This window comes from Pseudorasbora parva, chromosome 18, assembly GCF_024679245.1.
Source record: "Pseudorasbora parva isolate DD20220531a chromosome 18, ASM2467924v1, whole genome shotgun sequence".
Classification (NCBI taxonomy): domain Eukaryota; kingdom Metazoa; phylum Chordata; class Actinopteri; order Cypriniformes; family Gobionidae; genus Pseudorasbora; species Pseudorasbora parva.
The window spans coordinates 310,001-333,045 of NC_090189.1; the positions used below are offsets into that span (position 1 = coordinate 310,001).

Below are 23,045 nucleotides of genomic sequence, written 5' to 3' on the forward strand. Positions count from 1 at the left end.
CCTCCAGCCACTCATCTCTCCATCCACTCATCCCTCCAGCCACTCATCCCTCCAGCCACTCATCTCTCCATCCACTCATCTCTCCATCCACTCATCCCTCCAGCCACTCATCCCTCCAGCCACTCATCTCTCCATCCACTCATCCCTCCAGCCACTCATCTCTCCATCCACTCATCTCTCCATCCACTCATCCCTCCAGCCTCTCATCTCTCCATCCACTCATCCCTCCAGCCACTCATCTGTCCATTAATTCATCCCTCCAGCCACTCATCTGTCCATCCACTTATCCCTCGATCCACTCATCCCTCTCTGCACTCATCCATCCATCCACTCAGCCCTCCACTCATCTGTCCTTTAAAGGTGCCCTAGAATGATTTGAATCAATATGTTATATTGTCCTCTGATATCTACATAGAGGGTGTGTGGCTTATTTAAGGACAAAAATGTCCAGATGCAGTTTTACAGGTCCATTTACAACCCTATAACTTGTCCCTAGGATGTAATGCTCTGTTTTTGCCTTATTTGGAAGAGTCATGAATATTAATTGAGCTCTGCTCTGATTGGCTGTTTCACTGCACAGTTAACACATCAATCAATCAATCAATCAACTTTATTTATATAGCGCTTTTACAATCACGATTGTGTCAGAGCAGCTTCACAGTGTCAAACAGGATAATATTGCGACAAAATTAGATTTGGCTCTATGAGTGGAGGGATCCGTCATGGTAATGATTTGACAATGATCGCTTCTTAACTTTGAATCACGAACTGAACTGGGTAGCGCGTAAATATATTGTTTACAGTAACGGTATAGTGTGACAGTAGAGTACTGATTTAAAAGTCCATTTATTTAGCCAAACAGAGTAATGTAGAAGCCACAATAGTCAGTGTCATGTTTATTACTCACCCGCTGCAAAATAATCATACTTCAGTTCTCAGTGTTTATTTATTTAACAAATGGACTAGAAGCCTCGTTTCAGCTCAGGTGGTGGAGAAGGTGGGGTTAGAGGATGGAGTGAGCGATCTGTAAGCAGATAAACAGTCGTAGTTCGTTTCTGAGTTATGTGTTAATGATGAAATTTAGTCTAATTTAGATTTCAATCCGTCAAAAGGGATCGACATGCGTAGCTACTGTTGTATTTTATGACAACACTGGCAGGAAATAATATTAACCTGTCATTTAACAAACTGTTATGTGAGCTGCTTGGAGTTTCCAATTGTTATTTTAGTAGCAGCTTGCGTTGGATCTAGACAACACGGGGCGTATTATCGTGATGTTATCTTACTAAGAAATGTTCAGTTTAATCAGAAATGGGTTCGACAGTCGATAAGTGGATCAATCACCGCTTACCGCTGGCAGGAATACGGTTGGACTCGGCCCTTTCTTCAGTTTCAGACGCTGGGCGAATCCTGCTATATTGCCCTGGGTTAGGAAAGCTCTCCGTGGTGAAATGGGCCGAGCAAACGAACTTTGAGTTCAATTGTTGCGGTATCCCATTATAATAAACATCAGCGTGACTGATGATGTTGTTTATCTGTGGGAAGGCTATGAAAAGTCCTCCCGTCCCCTGCACAGCCTGAGCATGACGTGTGATGATCTGCCGTTTCCACTATCGCCGCGTTTCGCTTGTTTATCTGCTGAACTCTCGACGGCTGCGCAGTTCCGCCTGACATGAACATGGGCTGGCATATGCAAATGATGGGGAGTACATATTAATGAGCCCAGCGATCGCATCACAGTTGGCATTGTGTTGAGATTCCCTTGTTTTTCACAAACGAGATTTACATCAGAAGGAGGAGGCGATGGTGTCTGAGACTCACAGTGTGTGATGTCCATGGACTGAACTCTTATTATGTCACTATCGTAAGGTTAATTCAGTTTTTCATTCTAGGGCACCTTTAACTCATCTGTCCATCCATCCACTCATCCATCCATTAACTCATCTGTCCATCCATCCACTCATTCATTAACTCATCTGTCCATCTACTCATCCACCCATTTACTCATCTGTCCATCCATCCATCCACTCATCCATCCATCCATTTACTCATCTGTCCATCCATCCACTCATTACTACCATTACCCATCCAACCATCTACTATCCACACATCCTTCCTTCAATTACATTTCCCCATCCATCCATCCATCCATCCATCCATCCATCCCATTTACCTATCCATCCATCCATCCATTACATTTACCCATCCAGCCATCCATCCATCCATCCATCCATCCATCCCCACACATTAACTATCATTACATTTACCCATCCATCCATTACATTGTATATTCTGTCGGTTCTTTTGCATTTGCAGGTTTTGACAATATTTTCAGCTTCTAATTACTATGATGTGGGCAGTAACAGAGGCGCTTACATTCGTTTGGGCCCCGACCTCGTTCCTCACTTCAAACGGTTTCAGGCCAGCAGATCGACACGAGAGCTCACACTCAGACAGCGGTAAACACAAACACACACACACTAACACACACACACCTGATGTCTGCAGTAGTAAAATTGTCTGATAGCTAAACTCTATTTTAAACACAAATCATGTGGAGTGCAGTATGAAATGTTTTAATTATTGTATCAGATTAAGGGATAATGTGAGTGTAAACGTTGTGTGTGTGTGTGTGTGTGTGTGTGTGTGTGTGTGTGTGTGTGTGTGTGTGTGTGTTTAGTGTGGGACGAACAGAACGTTCTGCATTACAGGCTCTGAGGATGCAGCTGTTCGCACACAAATCTGCCCTGATTCGAGAGTTTCAGGAATATGACCCCCAGTGTACAGGTACCACACACACACACACAGAGAGCAAGAGCAGGTTATTTTCAGAGAGTAAGGTGCTGTGCCTACTTACACCCTAAAGGTTACTGTAGTTTTTGGAAGCGCAGGTTGAGGTCATGCGTGATCTCATCTGTCCTCAGGCCTCGTTGAGGTCATGCGTGATCTCTTCTGTCCTCAGGTCTCGTTGAGGTCATACGTGATCTCTTCTGTCTTCAGGTCTCGTTGAGGTCACGCGTGATCTCCTCTGTCCTCAGGTCTTGTTGAGGTCATGCGTGATCTCTTCTGTCCTCAGGCCTCGTTGAGGTCACGCGTGATCTCCTCTGTCCTCAGGTCTTGTTGAGGTCATGCGTGATCTCTTCTGTCCTCAGGCCTCGTTGAGGTCACGCGTGATCTCTTCTGTCCTCAGGTCTCGTTGAGGTCATGCGTGATCTCCTCTGTCCTCAGGTCTCATTGAGGTCACGCGTGATCTCTTCTGTCCTCAGGTCTCGTTGAGGTCACGCGTGATCTCTTCTGTCCTCAGGTCTCGTTGAGGTCATGCGTGATCTCTTCTGTCCTCAGGTCTCGTTGAGGTCATGCGTGATCTCTTCTGTCCTCAGGTCTTGTTGAGGTCATGCGTGATCTCTTCTGTCCTCAGGTCTCGTTGAGGTCACGCGTGATCTCTTCTGTCCTCAGGTCTCGTTGAGGTCATGCGTGATCTCTTCTGTCCTCAGGTCTCGTTGAAGTCACGCGTGATCTCTTCTGTCCTCAGGTCTCGTTGAGGTCACGCGTGATCTCTTCTGTCCTCAGGTCTCGTTGAGGTCATGCGTGATCTCTTCTGTCCTCAGGTCTCGTTGAGGTCACGCGTGATCTCTTCTGTCCTCAGGTCTCGTTGAGGTCATGCGTGATCTCTTCTGTCCTCAGGTCTCGTCGAGGTCACGCGTGATCTCTTCTGTCCTCAGGTCTCGTTGAGGTCATGTGTGATCTCTTCTGTCCTCAGGTCTCGTGGAGGTCATGCATCATCTCCTCTGTCCTCAGGTCTTGTTGAGGTCATGCGTGATCTCTGTCCTCAGGTCTCGTTGAGGTCATGCGTGATCTCTTCTGTCCTCAGGTCTTGTTGAGGTCATGCGTGATCTCTGTCCTCAGGTCTCGTTGAGGTCACGCGTAATCTGTTCTGTCCTCAGGTCTCGTTGAGGTCATGCGTGATCTCTGTCCTCAGGTCTCGTTGAGGTCACGCGTAATCTGTTCTGTCCTCAGGTCTCGTTGAGGTCATGCGTGATCTCTGTCCTCAGGTCTCGTTGAGGTCACGCGTAATCTGTTCTGTCCTCAGGTCTCGTTGAGGTCATGCGTGATCTCTGTCCTCAGGTCTCGTTGAGGTCATGCGTGATCTCTTCTGTCCTCAGGTCTCGTTGAGGTCATGCGTGATCTCTTCTGTCCTCAGGTCTCTTTGAGGTCATGCGTGATCTCTTCTGTCCTCAGGTCTCGTTTAGGTCATGCGTGATCTCTTCTATCCTCAGGTCTCTTTGAGGTCATGCGTGATCTCCTCTGTCCTCAGGTCTTGTTGAGGTCATGCGTGATCTCTTCTGTCTTCAGGTCTCGTTGAGGTCACGCGTGATCTCTTCTGTCCTCAGGTCTCTTTGAGGTCACGCGTGATCTCTTCTGTCCTCAGGTCTCGTTGAGGTCACGCGTGATCTCTTCTGTCCTCAGGTCTCGTTGAGGTCACGCGTGATCTCTTCTGTCTTCAGGTCTTGTTGAGGTCATGCGTGATCTCTTCTGTCCTCAGGTCTCGTTGAGGTCACGCGTGATCTCTTCTGTCCTCAGGTCTCGTTGAGGTCATGCGTGATCTCTTCTGTCCTCAGGTCTCGTTGAGGTCACGCGTGATCTCTTCTGTCCTCAGGTCTCGTTGAGGTCATGCGTGATCTCTTCTGTCTTCAGGTCTCGTTGAGGTCATGCGTGATCTCTTCTGTCCTCAGGTCTCGTTGAGGTCATGCGTGATCTCTTCTGTCCTCAGGTCTCATTGAGGTCATGCGTGATCTCTTCTGTCCTCAGGTCTCATCCCTCTGGAGCTTTGGGCCGTGGCTGTGGAGAAGGTCCTGCGTCTCAGCGTCCCCTGGAGGGTTCTCAGGGCTCAGCTGGTGACCAGCAGCACAAGGGACGGGGCGCTTAACTACCTCGACTGGTTCAACCAGCTGTCCGTCGTCCAGCCAAACACAGAGGTGAGCTCAGAGAAAATAAAGATGAATATGGTTTCTTCTGCTCAGCAAGGCTGCATATATGTAATAAATACAGTAAGCGTTAGCCTGACGTGGTCATATTCAACTCTAGTCAGAATATGAGTCTGATGCTCATTGGGCTGTAATTACGAGGCGTGTTTCAACCCAAACAGGAAAGGCCTCGACTGGACAGACCTACAACCAATCAGAGCAGCGGAGCAACGCATAACGTTATAAATTTCAACAGAACTCAACTGCACTGTGTTGCCAAGTCTGTAGTTTTCCCGCCGGTTGAAGCGACCTCAATTATGTGAAATATAAACCCAGGAATGCCAATTTTAGCAGCAACCTTGCCAAAATAACACATTTTACCCCCCAAACACCATTTTTTTCTAGAGCCCGCCCTGATGATCTCATTGATCAGTTTCTGTATTATAATCACTCCTCTATGGATCAAGTCCAGACTGAACTCGTGCTCAGATGCCGGGGCAGGGCTGAGTTTGGCTGGCCATCCAGGCTAAGTAAACGCCACTTCAGTTCAGAATAAGTCATCAATTATCCAATTGTATGTGTTTGGTTTCCTCTGTCAGATTGCGAACACAAGTCTGCTGGAGACGCTGTACAAACATCATTCAAACCTGGAGAGCATCTTCAGGATGATCGACACGGACCATTCAGGTGATCAGATCAACCTCTGTTATAAACCTGATCTAACGGAGCACCAAACCTGCTAATCTGACTCTGGTGTTCAGGTCTGATCTCGTTTGAGGAGTTCCATCAGACGTGGAAGCTGCTGAGCTCTCACCTGCAGACAGACATCAGCGATAAAGCCATCGCAGACATGGCCGAAAGCATCGACTTCAACAAGGACGGCAGCATCGACATCAACGAGTTCATGGAGGCCTTTCGGCTGGTGGAGCTCTCCCAAGGAGAGAGGGAATGAGCAGACCCTAACCATAACCTTTAACCCGAGGAGAGAGGGAATGAGCAGACCCTAACCATAACCTTTAACCCGAGGAGAGAGGGAATGAGCAGACCCTAACCATAACCTTTAACCCGAGGAGAGAGGGAATGAGCAGACCCTAACCATAACCTTTAACCCGAGGAGAGAGGGAATGAGCAGACCCTAAGCCTAACCTTTAACCCTAACCATAACCTTTAATCCGAGGAGAGAGGGAATGAGTGCAGACCCTAACACTAACCCTTAACCCCAACCATAACCCTCAACCCTAACCTTTAACCCTAACCCTTAACCCCCACCATAACCCCTAACCTTTAACCTGAGGAGAGAGGAAATGAGTGCAGACACTAAGCCTAATCTTTAACCCTAACCCGAGGAGACACTAAGCCTAACCTTTAACCCTAACCTGAGGAGAGACACTAAGCCTAATCTTTAACCCTAACCCGAGGAGACACTAAGCCTAACCTTTAACCCTAACCCGAGGAGAGACACTAAGCCCAACCTTTAACCCTAACCCGAGGAGAGACACTAAGCCTAACCTTTAACCCTAACCTGAGGAGACACTAAGCCTAACCTTTAACCCTAACCCAAGGAGAGACACTAAGCCCAACCTTTAACCCTAACCCGAGGAGAGACACTAAGCCTAACCTTTAACCCTAACCCGAGGAGAGACACTAAGCCTAACCTGTAACCCTAACCCAAGGAGAGACACTAAGCCTAACCTTTAACCCGAGGAGAGACACTAAGCCTAACCTTTAACCCTAACCCGAGGAGAGACACTAAGCCTAACCTTTAACCCTAACCAGAGGAGAGACACTAAGCCTAACCTTTAACCCTAACCTAAGGAGACACTAAGCCTAACCTTTAACCCTAACCCGAGGAGAGACACTAAGCCTAACCTTTAACCCTAACCCGAGGAGAGACACTAAGCCTAACCTTTAACCCTAACCCGAGGAGACACTAAGCCAAACATTTAATCCTAACCCGAGGAGAGACACTAAGCCTAACCTTTAACCCTAACCCGAGGAGACACTAAGCCTAACCTTTAACCCTAACCCGAGGAGAGACACTAAGCCTAACCTTTAACCCTAACCCGAGGAGACACTAAGCCTAACCTTTAACCCTAACCCGAGGAGAGACACTAAGCCTAACCTTTAACCCTAACCAGAGGAGAGACACTAAGCCTAACCTTTAACCCTAACCCGAGGAGACACTAAGCCTAACCTTTAACCCTAACCCAAGGAGAGACACTAAGCCTAACCTTTAACCCTAACCAGAGGAGAGACACTAAGCCTAACCTTTAACCCTAACCCGAGGAGAGACACTAAGCCTAACCTTTAACCCTAACCCGAGGAGAGACACTAAGCCTAACCTTTAACCCTAACCCGAGGAGAGACACTAAGCCTAACCTTTAACCCTAACCCAAGGAGAGACACTAAGCCTAACCTTTAACCCTAACCCGAGGAGAGGGGATGCTCGTAGGCCGGCCAGATAACAAATATAGCCGGACGATTAACTGGCCAAGACACGATTGCGATAAACGATAATATTGTCGTTCTGAGACGATTTTAATCTAAAATAATGATAATGGAGTAATAATGTAGGTGCACCTTTTCAAGGATCAATAAAGGTTTATTTCTAAAGACAGAAACCATTTTAAATATCCACAATAAATGAAGAAAACAAGCAAAGCAATAAAAGCAGCGGACGAAGACTGCGGCGGATGAAGACTGCGGCGGATGATTGTGTTTTAGGAGCACATTCTGGAGTGTTAACGATTAAAAGAAAAACCAAGAAGAAGAGCCGAGCAGAAGCGTAAACCGTGAGCCGAGCCGTGGGTTTAGTCAACGCTTCTGCTCGGCTCTTCTTCTTGGTTTTTCTTTTAATCGTTAACACTCCAGAAAGACTTCAGCACATCATATAGAGCTTTATTATCCACAATTCAGGAGACCGTATTCACACAATACTCATATGATGTAATCACACACACACTGAACTTTAGTATCTCTGAGGAAAGCTCGGGGAGACTTTACTACAGCGAGAGGAGACATGAGGACAGAATGTGTACTACTATCTCTACAGGAATGCCTTTTTAGCACACAAAGCCGACTTTAGTGTAGGTTTAAAGGGATAATTCACTTTAAAATGATACTTACGTCATCCTTTACTCATCCTCAAGCTGTTTCAAACCTGTATGAGTTTCGTTCTTCAGCTGAACACAAGGGGAGATATTTTGAAGAATGTCAGAAACCAAACAGTTAGCTGGAGCCATTGAGTTCCATAGTAGGAAAAAATACTACAGAAGTTCCAGCCGAATGTGGCGGAGCAAGACGTCTCCGCACTCGAGTAAACTCGCGCCGTCAGAGAGAGACGAAAACAAATGGAAATGATTCAATCCATTATCTTGGATTGGTTTTAGATCCTCAACTTAAATTTACTAAACATATACAGAAAATCTAGCCTAGAAATCTAATCTGCCGCGAGTGTCGTCTAGCAACTCAATACCCTTCTGAGCTGTAATCGCCAAACTCTGGTCGGGCCAATCACATCATGTGTAGAGTCGGTGGGCGGGGTCATAATGACGACGGCCGAGTTGCGCTTGCGTGCTTCTAGTAAACACAGAAACTGGCGAACGGCGGTCTGTCGAATCAGCTTTAGCCGCGACTCTGGAGGACTTGAGTTCAGCTTTTCTCTGAGAAAAGAACAAAGAACGGCACTGAAGTCATTCTGAAGAAGGGAAGATGTGTTCGAGTTTAGCTGACCGGATACGGCGAATGTTTAATCTGTCAGCTCCGCTTCACATCGCTCTGGTTGGTGTAGCGATATCCAATCGCGTGCAGAGGGAGTTTGATAGACAGCCATTAATCCCGCCCCTCAGATTGAGCCGCCAATGGGGAGCTTCCAGACCAAACATCTGGATGTGGCTCCGGCTTCTCAGGCTAAAGAAAATCTCTAAAATAATAAAAAGCAATCTTAACTGTTTTAAATTAATCAGACACTTTACACCAAAGCAGTCCTGCTCTACATGCAGGCCATGATGTTTTCATACGGCATGACGGTTTGGGCACAAGCAGCTGCGTCTGCTACTAAACACACCATATAATCGAGCAATAAAAGGCATTGGCTTAGGGTTAGGCCATCATCGTCATGTCCTTGAAAAATATCATTTACTGAGCTTTGACAGCTTTAGTGATTTGAGTGTTTTTTTTTGTGTGTTTTCATAATTTAGCACCTGAGCCACTTAGCAAATTTGTAAAGATACAGAACAGCAAAAGAGTAACTAGAAGTACTTAAAAACTTAAAACTCTGAGTGCATAACACCCTACAGGACAAGCTTCAGCCTTTTCTGTCAACAGCGGAGCCGGAATTCATTACCACTGGACATTAAGACTATATCTGACTTCAAAAAGATCACATCTAGGCTTAAGTTATGGCTGAAGACAAACCAAAACTGTAACCCATTCTTAAATATTCTCTCTCTCTCTCTCTCTCTCTGTTTTATACTCGCCTGTATATATGACGTATGTATGTGTTTTTGAAATGATTTACAAAAGCCCAACCAGGGCCAGGAGTTGAGAATTAGCACTAGCTATAAACTCTGCTGCGCATCATTAGCAGTGTGTGTATTGTATCTTATGTCTGTATGCATCGTCCCTGTTAAATACATACATAAATAAAAATCCCAGCCGGAAAAACTATATTTTGAGCGATTTATTGCCTCACACTCACTAACGCGCTGAAGATTGCAGCTTTCCCGCTCACACACACTCATTAAATCAGACGTGACGCGGGACTCATACGCCGACACTTTATTAATCGATCACACACACTCATTAAATCATCAGACGCGACGCGGGACTCATACGCCGTCACTTTATTAATTGATCACACACACTCATTAAATCATCAGACGCGACGCGGGACTCACACACCGACACTTTATTAATCGCTCACACACACTCATTAAATCATCAGACGCGACGCGGGACTCATACGCCGACACTTTATTAATCGCTCACACACACTCATTAAATCATCAGACGCGACGCGGGACTCATACGCCGACACTTTATTAATCGCTCACACACACTCATTAAATCATCAGACGCGACGCGGGACTCATACGCCGACACTTTATTAATCGCTCACACACACTCATTAAATCATCAGACGCGACGCGGGACTCACACGCCGACACTTTATTAATCGCTCACACACACTCATTAAATCATCAGACGCGACGCGGGACTCATACGCCGACACTTTATTAATCGCTCACACACACTCATTAAATCATCAGACGCGACGCGGGACTAATACGCCGTCACTTTATTAATCGCTCACACACACTCATTAAATCATCAGACGCGACGCGGGACTCACACGCCGACACTTTATTAATCGATCACACACACTCATTAAATCATCAGACGCGACGCGGGACTCATACGCCGACACTTTATTAATCGCTCACACACACTCATTAAATCATCAGACGCGACGCGGGACTCATACGCCGACACTTTATTAATCGCTCACACACACTCATTAAATCATCAGACGCGACGCGGGACTCATACGCCGTCACTTTATTAATCGCTCACACACACTCATTAAATCATCAGACGCGACGCGGGACTCACACGCCGACACTTTATTAATCGCTCACACACACTCATTAAATCATCAGACGCGACGCGGGACTCATACGCCGACACTTTATTAATCGATCACACACACTCATAAAATCATCAGACGCGACGCGGGACTCACACGCCGACACTTTATTAATCGCTCACACACACTCATTAAATCATCAGACGCGACGCGGGACTCATACACCAACACTTTATTAATCGCTCACACACACTCATTAAATCATCAGACGCGACGCGGGACTCATACACCAACACTTTATTAATCGATTACACACACTCATTAAATCATCAGACGCGACGCGGGACTCATACGCCGACACTTTATTAATCGATCACACACACTCATTAAATCATCAGACGCGACGCGGGACTCATACACCAACACTTTATTAATCGATTACACACACTCATTAAATCATCAGACGCGACGCGGGACTCATACGCCGACACTTTATTAATCGATCACACACACTCATTAAATCATCAGACGCGACGCGGGACTCATACACCAACACTTTATTAATCGATTACACACACTCATTAAATCATCAGACGCGACGCGGGACTCACACGCCGACACTTTATTAATCGCTCACACACACTCATTAAATCATCAGACGCGACGCGGGACTCACACGCCGACACTTTATTAATCGCTCACACACACTCATTAAATCATCAGACGCGACGCGGGACTCACACGCCGACACTTTATTAATCGCTCACACACACTCATTAAATCATCAGACGCGACGCGGGACTCATACGCCGTCACTTTATTAATCGATCACACACACTCATTAAATCATCAGACGCGACGCGGGACTCATACGCCGACACTTTATTAATCGCTCACACACACTCATTAAATCATCAGACGCGACGCGGGACTCATACGCCGACACTTTATTAATCGCTCACACACACTCATTAAATCATCAGACGCGACGCGGGACTCACACGCCGACACTTTATTAATCGATCACACACACTCATTAAATCATCAGACGCGACGCGGGACTCATACGCCGACACTTTATTAATCGATCACACACACTCATTAAATCATCAGACACGACGCGGGACTCATACTACGACACTTTATTAATCGCTCACACACACTCATTAAATCATCAGACGCGACGCGGGACTCATACGCCGACACTTTATTAATCGCTCACACACACTCATTAAATCATCAGACGCGGGACTCATACGCCGACACTTTATTAATCGCTCACACACACTCATTAAATCATCAGACGCGGGACTCATACGCCGACACTTTATTAATCGATCACACACACTCATTAAATCATCAGACACGACGCGGGACTCATACTACGACACTTTATTAATCGCTCACACACACTCATTAAATCATCAGACGCGGGACTCATACGCCGACACTTTATTAATCGCTCACACACACTCATTAAATCATCAGACGCGACGCGGGACTCATACGCCGACACTTTATTAATCGCTCACACACACTCATTAAATCATCAGACGCGACGCGGGACTCATACGCCGACACTTTATTAATCGCTCACACACACTCATTAAATCATCAGACGCGACGCGGGACTCATACGCCGTCACTTTATTAATCGATCACACACACTCATTAAATCATCAGACGCGACGCGGGACTCATACGCCGACACTTTATTAATCGCTCACACACACTCATTAAATCATCAGACGCGACGCGGGACTCACACGCCGACACTTTATTAATCGCTCACACACACTCATTAAATCATCAGACGCGACGCGGGACTCATACGCCGTCACTTTATTAATCGATTACACACACTCATTAAATCATCAGACGCGACGCGGGACTCACACGCCAACACTTTATTAATCGATCACACACACTCATTAAATCATCAGACGCGACGCGGGACTCATACGCCGACACTTTATTAATCGCTCACACACACTCATTAAATCATCAGACGCGACGCGGGACTCATACACCGACACTTTATTAATCGCTCACACACACTCATTAAATCATCAGACGCGACGCGGGACTCACACGCCGACACTTTATTAATCGATCACACACACTCATTAAATCATCAGACGCGACGCGGGACTCACACGCCAACACTTTATTAATCGCTCACACACACTCATTAAATCATCAGACGCGACGCGGGACTCACACGCCGACACTTTATTAATCGCTCACACACACTCATTAAATCATCAGACGCGACGCGGGACTCATACGCCAACACTTTATTAATCGCTCACACACACTCATTAAATCATCAGACGCGACGCGGGACTCATACGCCGACACTTTATTAATCGCTCACACACACTCATTAAATCATCAGACGCGACAGGGGACTCATACGCCGACACTTTATTAATCGCTCACACACACTCATTAAATCATCAGACGCGACGCGGGACTCATACACCGTCACTTTATTAATCGCTCACACACACTCATTAAATCATCAGACGCGACGCGGGACTCATACGCCGACACTTTATTAATCGCTCACACACACTCATTAAATCATCAGACGCGACGCGGGACTCACACGCCGTCACTTTATTAATCGCTCACACACACTCATTAAATCATCAGACGCGACGCGGGACTCATACGCCGTCACTTTATTAATCGCTCACACACACTCATTAAATCATCAGACGCGACGCGGGACTCATACGCCGACACTTTATTAATCGCTCACACACACTCATTAAATCATCAGACGCGACGCGGGACTCATACACCGACACTTTATTAATCGATCACACACACTCATTAAATCATCAGACGCGACGCGGGACTCACACGCCGACACTTTATTAATCGCTCACACACACTCATTAAATCATCAGACGCGACGCGGGACTCACACGCCGACACTTTATTAATCGCTCACACACACTCATTAAATCATCAGACGCGACGCGGGACTCACACGCCGACACTTTATTAATCGATCACACACACTCATTAAATCATCAGACGCGACGCGGGACTCACACGCCGTCACTTTATTAATCGCTCACACACACTCATTAAATCATCAGACGCGACGCGGGACTCACACGCCGACACTTTATTAATCGATCACACACACTCATTAAATCATCAGACGCGACGCCGGACTCATACGCCGACACTTTATTAATCGCTCACACACACTCATTAAATCATCAGACGCGACGCGGGACTCATACGCCGACACTTTATTAATCGATCACACACACTCATTAAATCATCAGACGCGACGCGGGACTCATACACCGTCACTTTATTAATCGCTCACACACACTCATTAAATCATCAGACGCGACGCGGGACTCATACGCCGACACTTTATTAATCGCTCACACACACTCATTAAATCATCAGACGCGACGCGGGACTCATACGCCGTCACTTTATTAATCGATCACACACACTCATTAAATCATCACTCGCGACGTGGGACTCATACGCCGTCACTTTATTAATCGATCACACACACTCATTAAATCATCAGACGCGACGCGGGACTCATACGCCGACACTTTATTAATCGATCACACACACTCATTAAATCATCAGACGCGGGACTCACACGCCGACACTTTATTAATCGATCACACACACTCATTAAATCATCAGACGCGGGACTCACACGCCGACACTTTATTAATCGATCACACACACTCATTAAATCATCAGACGCGACGCGGGACTCACACGCCGACACTTTATTAATCGCTCACACACACTCATTAAATCATCAGACGCGACGCGGGACTCATACGCCGACACTTTATTAATCGCTCACACACACTCATTAAATCATCAGACACGACGCGGGACTCATACGCCGTCACTTTATTAATCGATCACACACACTCATTAAATCATCAGACGCGACGCGGGACTCATACGCCGACACTTTATTAATCGATCACACACACTCATTAAATCATCAGACGCGACGCGGGACTCATACGCCGACACTTTATTAATCGCTCACACACACTCATTAAATCATCAGACGCGACGCGGGACTCATACACCGACACTTTATTAATCGATTACACACACTCATTAAATCATCAGACGCGACGCGGGACTCATACACCGTCACTTTATTAATCGCTCACACACACTCATTAAATCATCAGACGCGACGCGGGACTCATACGCCGACACTTTATTAATCGCTCACACACACTCATTAAATCATCAGACACGACGCGGGACTCATACGCCAACACTTTATTAATCGCTCACACACACTCATTAAATCATCAGACGCGACGCGGGACTCATACGCCGTCACTTTATTAATCGATCACACACACTCATTAAATCATCAGACGCGACGCGGGACTCACACGCCGACACTTTATTAATCGATTACACACACTCATTAAATCATCAGACGCGACGCCGGACTCATACGCCGTCACTTTATTAATCGATCACACACACTCATTAAATCATCAGACACGACGCGGGACTCATACACCGACACTTTATTAATCGCTCACACACACTCATTAAATCATCAGACGCGACGCGGGACTCATACACCGTCACTTTATTAATCGCTCACACACACTCATTAAATCATCAGACGCGACGCGGGACTCATACGCCGACACTTTATTAATCGCTCACACACACTCATTAAATCATCAGACACGACGCGGGACTCATACGCCAACACTTTATTAATCGCTCACACACACTCATTAAATCATCAGACGCGACGCGGGACTCATACGCCGACACTTTATTAATCGCTCACACACACTCATTAAATCATCAGACACGACGCGGGACTCATACGCCGACACTTTATTAATCGCTCACACACACTCATTAAATCATCAGACGCGACGTGGGACTCATACGCCGACACTTTATTAATCGCTCACACACACTCATTAAATCAGACGTGACGCGGGACTCATACGCCGTCACTTTATTAATCGCTCACACACACTCATTAAATCATCAGACGCGACGCGGGACTCATACGCCGACACTTTATTAATCGCTCACACACACTCATTAAATCATCAGACGCGACGCGGGACTCATACGCCGACACTTTATTAATCGCTCACACACACTCATTAAATCATCAGACGCGACGCGGGACTCACACGCCGTCACTTTATTAATCGCTCACACACACTCATTAAATCATCAGACGCGACGCGGGACTCACACGCCGTCACTTTATTAATCGCTCACACACACTCATTAAATCATCAGACGCGACGCGGGACTCACACGCCGACACTTTATTAATCGCTCACACACACTCATTAAATCATCAGACGCGACGCGGGACTCACACGCCGACACTTTATTAATCGATCACACACACTCATTAAATCATCAGACGCGACGCGGGACTCACACGCCAACACTTTATTAATCGCTCACACACACTCATTAAATCATCAGACGCGACGCGGGACTCATACACCGTCACTTTATTAATTGATCACACACACTCATTAAATCATCAGACGCGACGCGGGACTCATACGCCGACACTTTATTAATCGCTCACACACACTCATTAAATCATCAGACACGACGCGGGACTCACACGCTGACACTTTATTAATCGCTCACACACACTCATTAAATCATCAGACGCGACGTGGGACTCATACGCCGTCACTTTATTAATCGCTCACACACACTCATTAAATCATCAGACGCGACGTGGGACTCATACGCCGTCACTTTATTAATCGCTCACACACACTCATTAAATCATCAGACGCGATGCGGGACTCACACGCCGACACTTTATTAATCGCTCACACACACTCATTAAATCATCAGACGCGACGCGGGACTCACACGCCGTCACTTTATTAATCGCTCACACACACTCATTAAATCATCAGACGCGACGCAGGACTCACACGCCGTCACTTTATTAATCGCTCACACACACTCATTAAATCATCAGACGCGACGCGGGACTCATACGCCGACACTTTATTAATCGCTCACACACACTCATTAAATCATCAGACACGACGCGGGACTCACACGCCAACACTTTATTAATCGCTCACACACACTCATTAAATCATCAGACGCGACGCGGGACTCACACGCCGACACTTTATTAATCGCTCACACACACTCATTAAATCATCAGACGCGACGCGGGACTCATACGCCGACACTTTATTAATCGCTCACACACACTCATTAAATCATCAGACGCGACGCGGGACTCATACGCCGTCACTTTATTAATCGCTCACACACACTCATTAAATCATCAGACGCGACGCGGGACTCACACGCCGACACTTTATTAATCGCTCACACACACTCATTAAATCATCAGACGCGACGCGGGACTCATACGCCGACACTTTATTAATCGCTCACACACACTCATTAAATCATCAGACGCGACGCGGGACTCATACGCCGACACTTTATTAATCGCTCACACACACTCATTAAATCATCAGACGCGACGCGGGACTCATACGCCGTCACTTTATTAATCGCTCACACACACTCATTAAATCATCAGACGCGACGCGGGACTCACACGCCGTCACTTTATTAATCGCTCACACACACTCATTAAATCATCAGACGCGACGCGGGACTCATACGCCGACACTTTATTAATCGATCACACACACTCATTAAATCATCAGACGCGACGCGGGACTCATACGCCGACACTTTATTAATCGCTCACACACACTCATTAAATCATCAGACGCGACGCGGGACTCACACGCCGTCACTTTATTAATCGCTCACACACACTCATTAAATCATCAGACGCGACGCGGGACTCACACGCCGACACTTTATTAATCGATCACACACACTCATTAAATCATCAGACGCGACGCGGGACTCATACACCGACACTTTATTAATCGCTCACACACACTCATTAAATCATCAGACGCGACGCGGGACTCATACGCCGTCACTTTATTAATCGCTCACACACACTCATTAAATCATCAGACGCGACGCGGGACTCATACGCCGTCACTTTATTAATCGCTCACACACACTCATTAAATCATCAGACGCGACGCGGGACTCACACGCCGTCACTTTATTAATCGCTCACACACACTCATTAAATCATCAGACGCGACGCGGGACTCATACGCCGACACTTTATTAATCGATCACACACACTCATTAAATCATCAGACGCGACGCGGGACTCATACGCCAACACTTTATTAATCGCTCACACACACTCATTAAATCATCAGACGCGACGCGGGACTCACACGCCGTCACTTTATTAATCGCTCACACACACTCATTAAATCATCAGACGCGACGCGGGACTCACACGCCGACACTTTATTAATCGATCACACACACTCATTAAATCATCAGACGCGACGCGGGACTCATACACCGACACTTTATTAATCGATCACACACACTCATTAAATCATCAGACGCGACGCGGGACTCACACGCCGTCACTTTATTAATCGCTCACACACACTCATTAAATCATCAGACGCGACGCGGGACTCATACACCGACACTTTATTAATCGCTCACACACACTCATTAAATCATCAGACGCGACGCGGGACTCATACACCGACACTTTATTAATCGCTCACACACACTCATTAAATCATCAGACGCGACGCGGGACTCATACACCGACACTTTATTAATCGCTCACACACACTCATTAAATCATCAGACGCGACGCGGGACTCATACGCCGTCACTTTATTAATCGCTCACACACACTCATTAAATCATCAGACGCGACGCGGGACTCACACGCCGTCACTTTATTAATCGCTCACACACACTCATTAAATCATCAGACGCGACGCGGGACTCATACGCCGACACTTTATTAATCGATCACACACACTCATTAAATCATCAGACGCGACGCGGGACTCATACGCCGACACTTTATTAATCGCTCACACACACTCATTAAATCATCAGACGCGACGCGGGACTCACACGCCGTCACTTTATTAATCGCTCACACACACTCATTAAATCATCAGACGCGACGCGGGACTCACACGCCGACACTTTATTAATCGATCACACACACTCATTAAATCATCAGACGCGACGCGGGACTCATACACCGACACTTTATTAATCGCTCACACACACTCATTAAATCATCAGACGCGACGCGGGACTCATACACCGACACTTTATTAATCGATCACACACACTCATTAAATCATCACTCGCGACGTGGGACTCATACGCCGTCACTTTATTAATCGCTCACACACACTCATTAAATCATCAGACGCGACGCGGGACTCACACGCCGACACTTTATTAATCGCTCACACACACTCATTAAATCATCAGACGCGACGCGGGACTCACACGCCGTCACTTTATTAATCGCTCACACACACTCATTAAATCATCAGACGCGACGCGGGACTCACACACCGACACTTTATTAATCGATCACACACACTCATTAAATCATCAGACGCGACGCGGGACTCATACGCCGACACTTTATTAATCGCTCACACACACTCATTAAATCATCAGACGCGACGCGGGACTCACACGCCGTCACTTTATTAATCGCTCACACACACTCATTAAATCATCAGACGCGACGCGGGACTCATACGCCGACACTTTATTAATCGATCACACACACTCATTAAATCATCAGACGCGACGCGGGACTCATACGCCGACACTTTATTAATCGATCACACACACTCATTAAATCATCAGACACGACGCGGGACTCATACTACGACACTTTATTAATCGATCACACACACTCATTAAATCATCAGACGCGGGACTCATACGCCGACACTTTATTAATCGCTCACACACACTCATTAAATCATCAGACACGAAGCGGGACTCACACGCCAACACTTTATTAATCGCTCACACACACTCATTAAATCATCAGACGCGACGCGGGACTCACACGCCAACACTTTATTAATCGCTCACACACACTCATTAAATCATCAGACACGACGCGGGACTCATACGCCGTCACTTTATTAATCGCTCACACACACTCATTAAATCATCAGACGCGACGCGGGACTCACACGCCGACACTTTATTAATTGCTCACACACACTCATTAAATCATCAGACGCGACGCGGGACTCATACACCAACACTTTATTAATCGCTCACACACACTCATTAAATCATCAGACGCGACGCGGGACTCATACGCCGACACTTTATTAATCGCTCACACACACTCATAAAATCATCAGACGCGACGCGGGACTCATACGCCGACACTTTATTAATCGATCACACACACTCATTAAATCATCAGACGCGACGCGGGACTCATACACCGACACTTTATTAATCGCTCACACACACTCATTAAATCATCAGACGCGACGCGGGACTCATACGCCAACACTTTATTAATCGCTCACACACACTCATTAAATCATCAGACGCGACGCGGGACTCATACACCAACACTTTATTAATCGCTCACACACACTCATTAAATCATCAGACGCGACGCGGGACTCATACGCCGACACTTTATTAATCGCTCACACACACTCATTAAATCATCAGACGCGACGCGGGACTCATACACCGACACTTTATTAATCGCTCACACACACTCATTAAATCATCAGACGCGACGCGGGACTCACACACCGACACTTTATTAATCGCTCACACACACTCATTAAATCATCAGACGCGACGCGGGACTCATACACCGACACTTTATTAATCGCTCACACACACTCATTAAATCATCAGACGCGACGCGGGACTCACACACCGACACTTTATTAATCGCTCACACACACTCATTAAATCATCAGACGCGACGCGGGACTCATACACCGACACTTTATTAATCGCTCACACACACTCATTAAATCATCAGACGCGACGCTGGACTCACACGCCGACACTTTATTAATCGCTCACACACACTCATTAAATCATCAGACGCGACGCGGGACTCATACGCCGACACTTTATTAATCGCTCACACACACTCATTAAATCATCAGACGCGACGCTGGACTCACACACCGACACTTTATTAATCGATCACACACACTCATTAAATCATCAGACGCGACGCGGGACTCATACACCGACACTTTATTAATCGATTACACACACTCATTAAATCATCAGACGCGACGCGGGACTCATACACCGTCACTTTATTAATCGATCACACACACTCATTAAATCATCAGACGCGACGCGGGACTCATACACCGTCACTTTATTAATCGATCACACACACTCATTAAATCATCAGACGCGACGCCGGACTCATACACCGACACTTTATTAATCGCTCACACACACTCATTAAATCATCAGACGCGACGCGGGACTCATACGCCGACACTTTATTAATCGATCACACACACTCATTAAATCATCAGACGCGACGCGGGACTCACACGCCGACACTTTATTAATCGCTCACACACACTCATTAAATCATCAGACGCGACGCGGGACTCATACACCAACACTTTATTAATCGCTCACACACACTCATTAAATCATCAGACGCGACGCGGGACTCATACGCCGACACTTTATTAATCGCTCACACACACTCATTAAATCATCAGACGCGACGCGGGACTCATACGCCGACACTTTATTAATCGATCACACACACTCATTAAATCATCAGACGCGACGCGGGACTCATACACCGACACTTTATTAATCGATCACACACACTCATTAAATCATCAGACGCGACGCGGGACTCACACGCCGTCACTTTATTAATCGCTCACACACACTCATTAAATCATCAGACGCGACGCGGGACTCATACGCCGACACTTTATTAATCGCTCACACACACTCATTAAATCATCAGACGCGACGCGGGACTCACACGCCGACACTTTATTAATCGATCACACACACTCATTAAATCATCAGACGCGACGCGGGACTCACACGCCGACACTTTATTAATCGCTCACACACACTCATTAAATCATCAGACGCGGGACTCACACGCCGTCACTTTATTAATCGATCACACACACTCATTAAATCATCAGACGCGACGCGGGACTCACACGCCGACACTTTATTAATCGATCACACACACTCATTAAATCATCAGACGCGACGCGGGACTCACACGCCGACACTTTATTAATCGATCACACACACTCATTAAATCATCAGACGCGACGCGGGACTCACACGCCGACACTTTATTAATCGCTCACACACACTCATTAAATCATCAGACGCGACGCGGGACTCATACACCAACACTTTATTAATCGCTCACACACACTCATTAAATCATCAGACGCGACGCGGGACTCATACGCCGACACTTTATTAATCGCTCACACACACTCATTAAATCATCAGACGCGACGCGGGACTCATACGCCGACACTTTATTAATCGATCACACACACTCATTAAATCATCAGACGCGACGCGGGACTCATACACCGACACTTTATTAATCGCTCACACACACTCATTAAATCATCAGACGCGACGCGGGACTCATACGCCAACACTTTATTAATCGCTCACACACACTCATTAAATCATCAGACGCGACGCGGGACTCATACGCCAACACTTTATTAATCGCTCACACACACTCATTAAATCATCAGACGCGACGCGGGACTCATACACCAACACTTTATTAATCGCTCACACACACTCATTAAATCATCAGACGCGACGCGGGACTCATACGCTGACACTTTATTAATCGCTCACACACACTCATTAAATCATCTGACCCGACGCGGGACTCATACGCCGACACTTTATTAATCGCTCACACACACTCATTAAATCATCAGACGCGACGCGGGACTCATACGCCGACACTTTATTAATCGATCACACACACTCATTAAATCATCAGACGCGACGCGGGACTCATACGCCGACACTTTATTAATCGCTCACACACACTCATTAAATCATCAGACACGACGCGGGACTCATACGCCAACACTTTATTAATCGCTCACACACACTCATTAAATCATCAGACGCGACGCGGGACTCATACGCCGACACTTTATTAATCGCTCACACACACTCATTAAATCATCAGACGCGACGCGGGACTCATACGCCGACACTTTATTAATCGCTCACACACACTCATTAAATCATCAGACGCGACGCGGGACTCATACGCCGTCACTTTATTAATCGCTCACACACACTCATTAAATCATCAGACGCGACGCGGGACTCATACGCCGACACTTTATTAATCGCTCACACACACTCATTAAATCATCAGACGCGACGGGGACTCATACGCCGACACTTTATTAATCGCTCACACACACTCATTAAATCATCAGACGCGACGCGGGACTCATACGCCGACACTTTATTAATCGCTCACA

The 23,045-nt window shown here is 46.6% G+C and overlaps 1 protein-coding gene across 1 annotated transcript in view; it reads left to right on the top strand.

Moving 5' to 3' along the window:
* The window catches only part of LOC137046161 (serine/threonine-protein phosphatase with EF-hands 2-like), a 34,452-nt gene extending 26,781 nt beyond the window's left edge, over positions 1–7,671 (top strand). The window contains exons 11-15 of the mRNA XM_067423252.1: positions 2,317–2,459; positions 2,681–2,787; positions 4,810–4,976; positions 5,564–5,651; positions 5,726–7,671. Coding sequence (XP_067279353.1) covers positions 2,317–2,459; positions 2,681–2,787; positions 4,810–4,976; positions 5,564–5,651; positions 5,726–5,916 — 696 coding nt within the window. The 3' untranslated portion in view covers positions 5,917–7,671. The remainder of the gene's footprint in view (positions 1–2,316; positions 2,460–2,680; positions 2,788–4,809; positions 4,977–5,563; positions 5,652–5,725) is intronic.
* Positions 7,672–23,045: the final 15,374 nt, after the last annotated feature.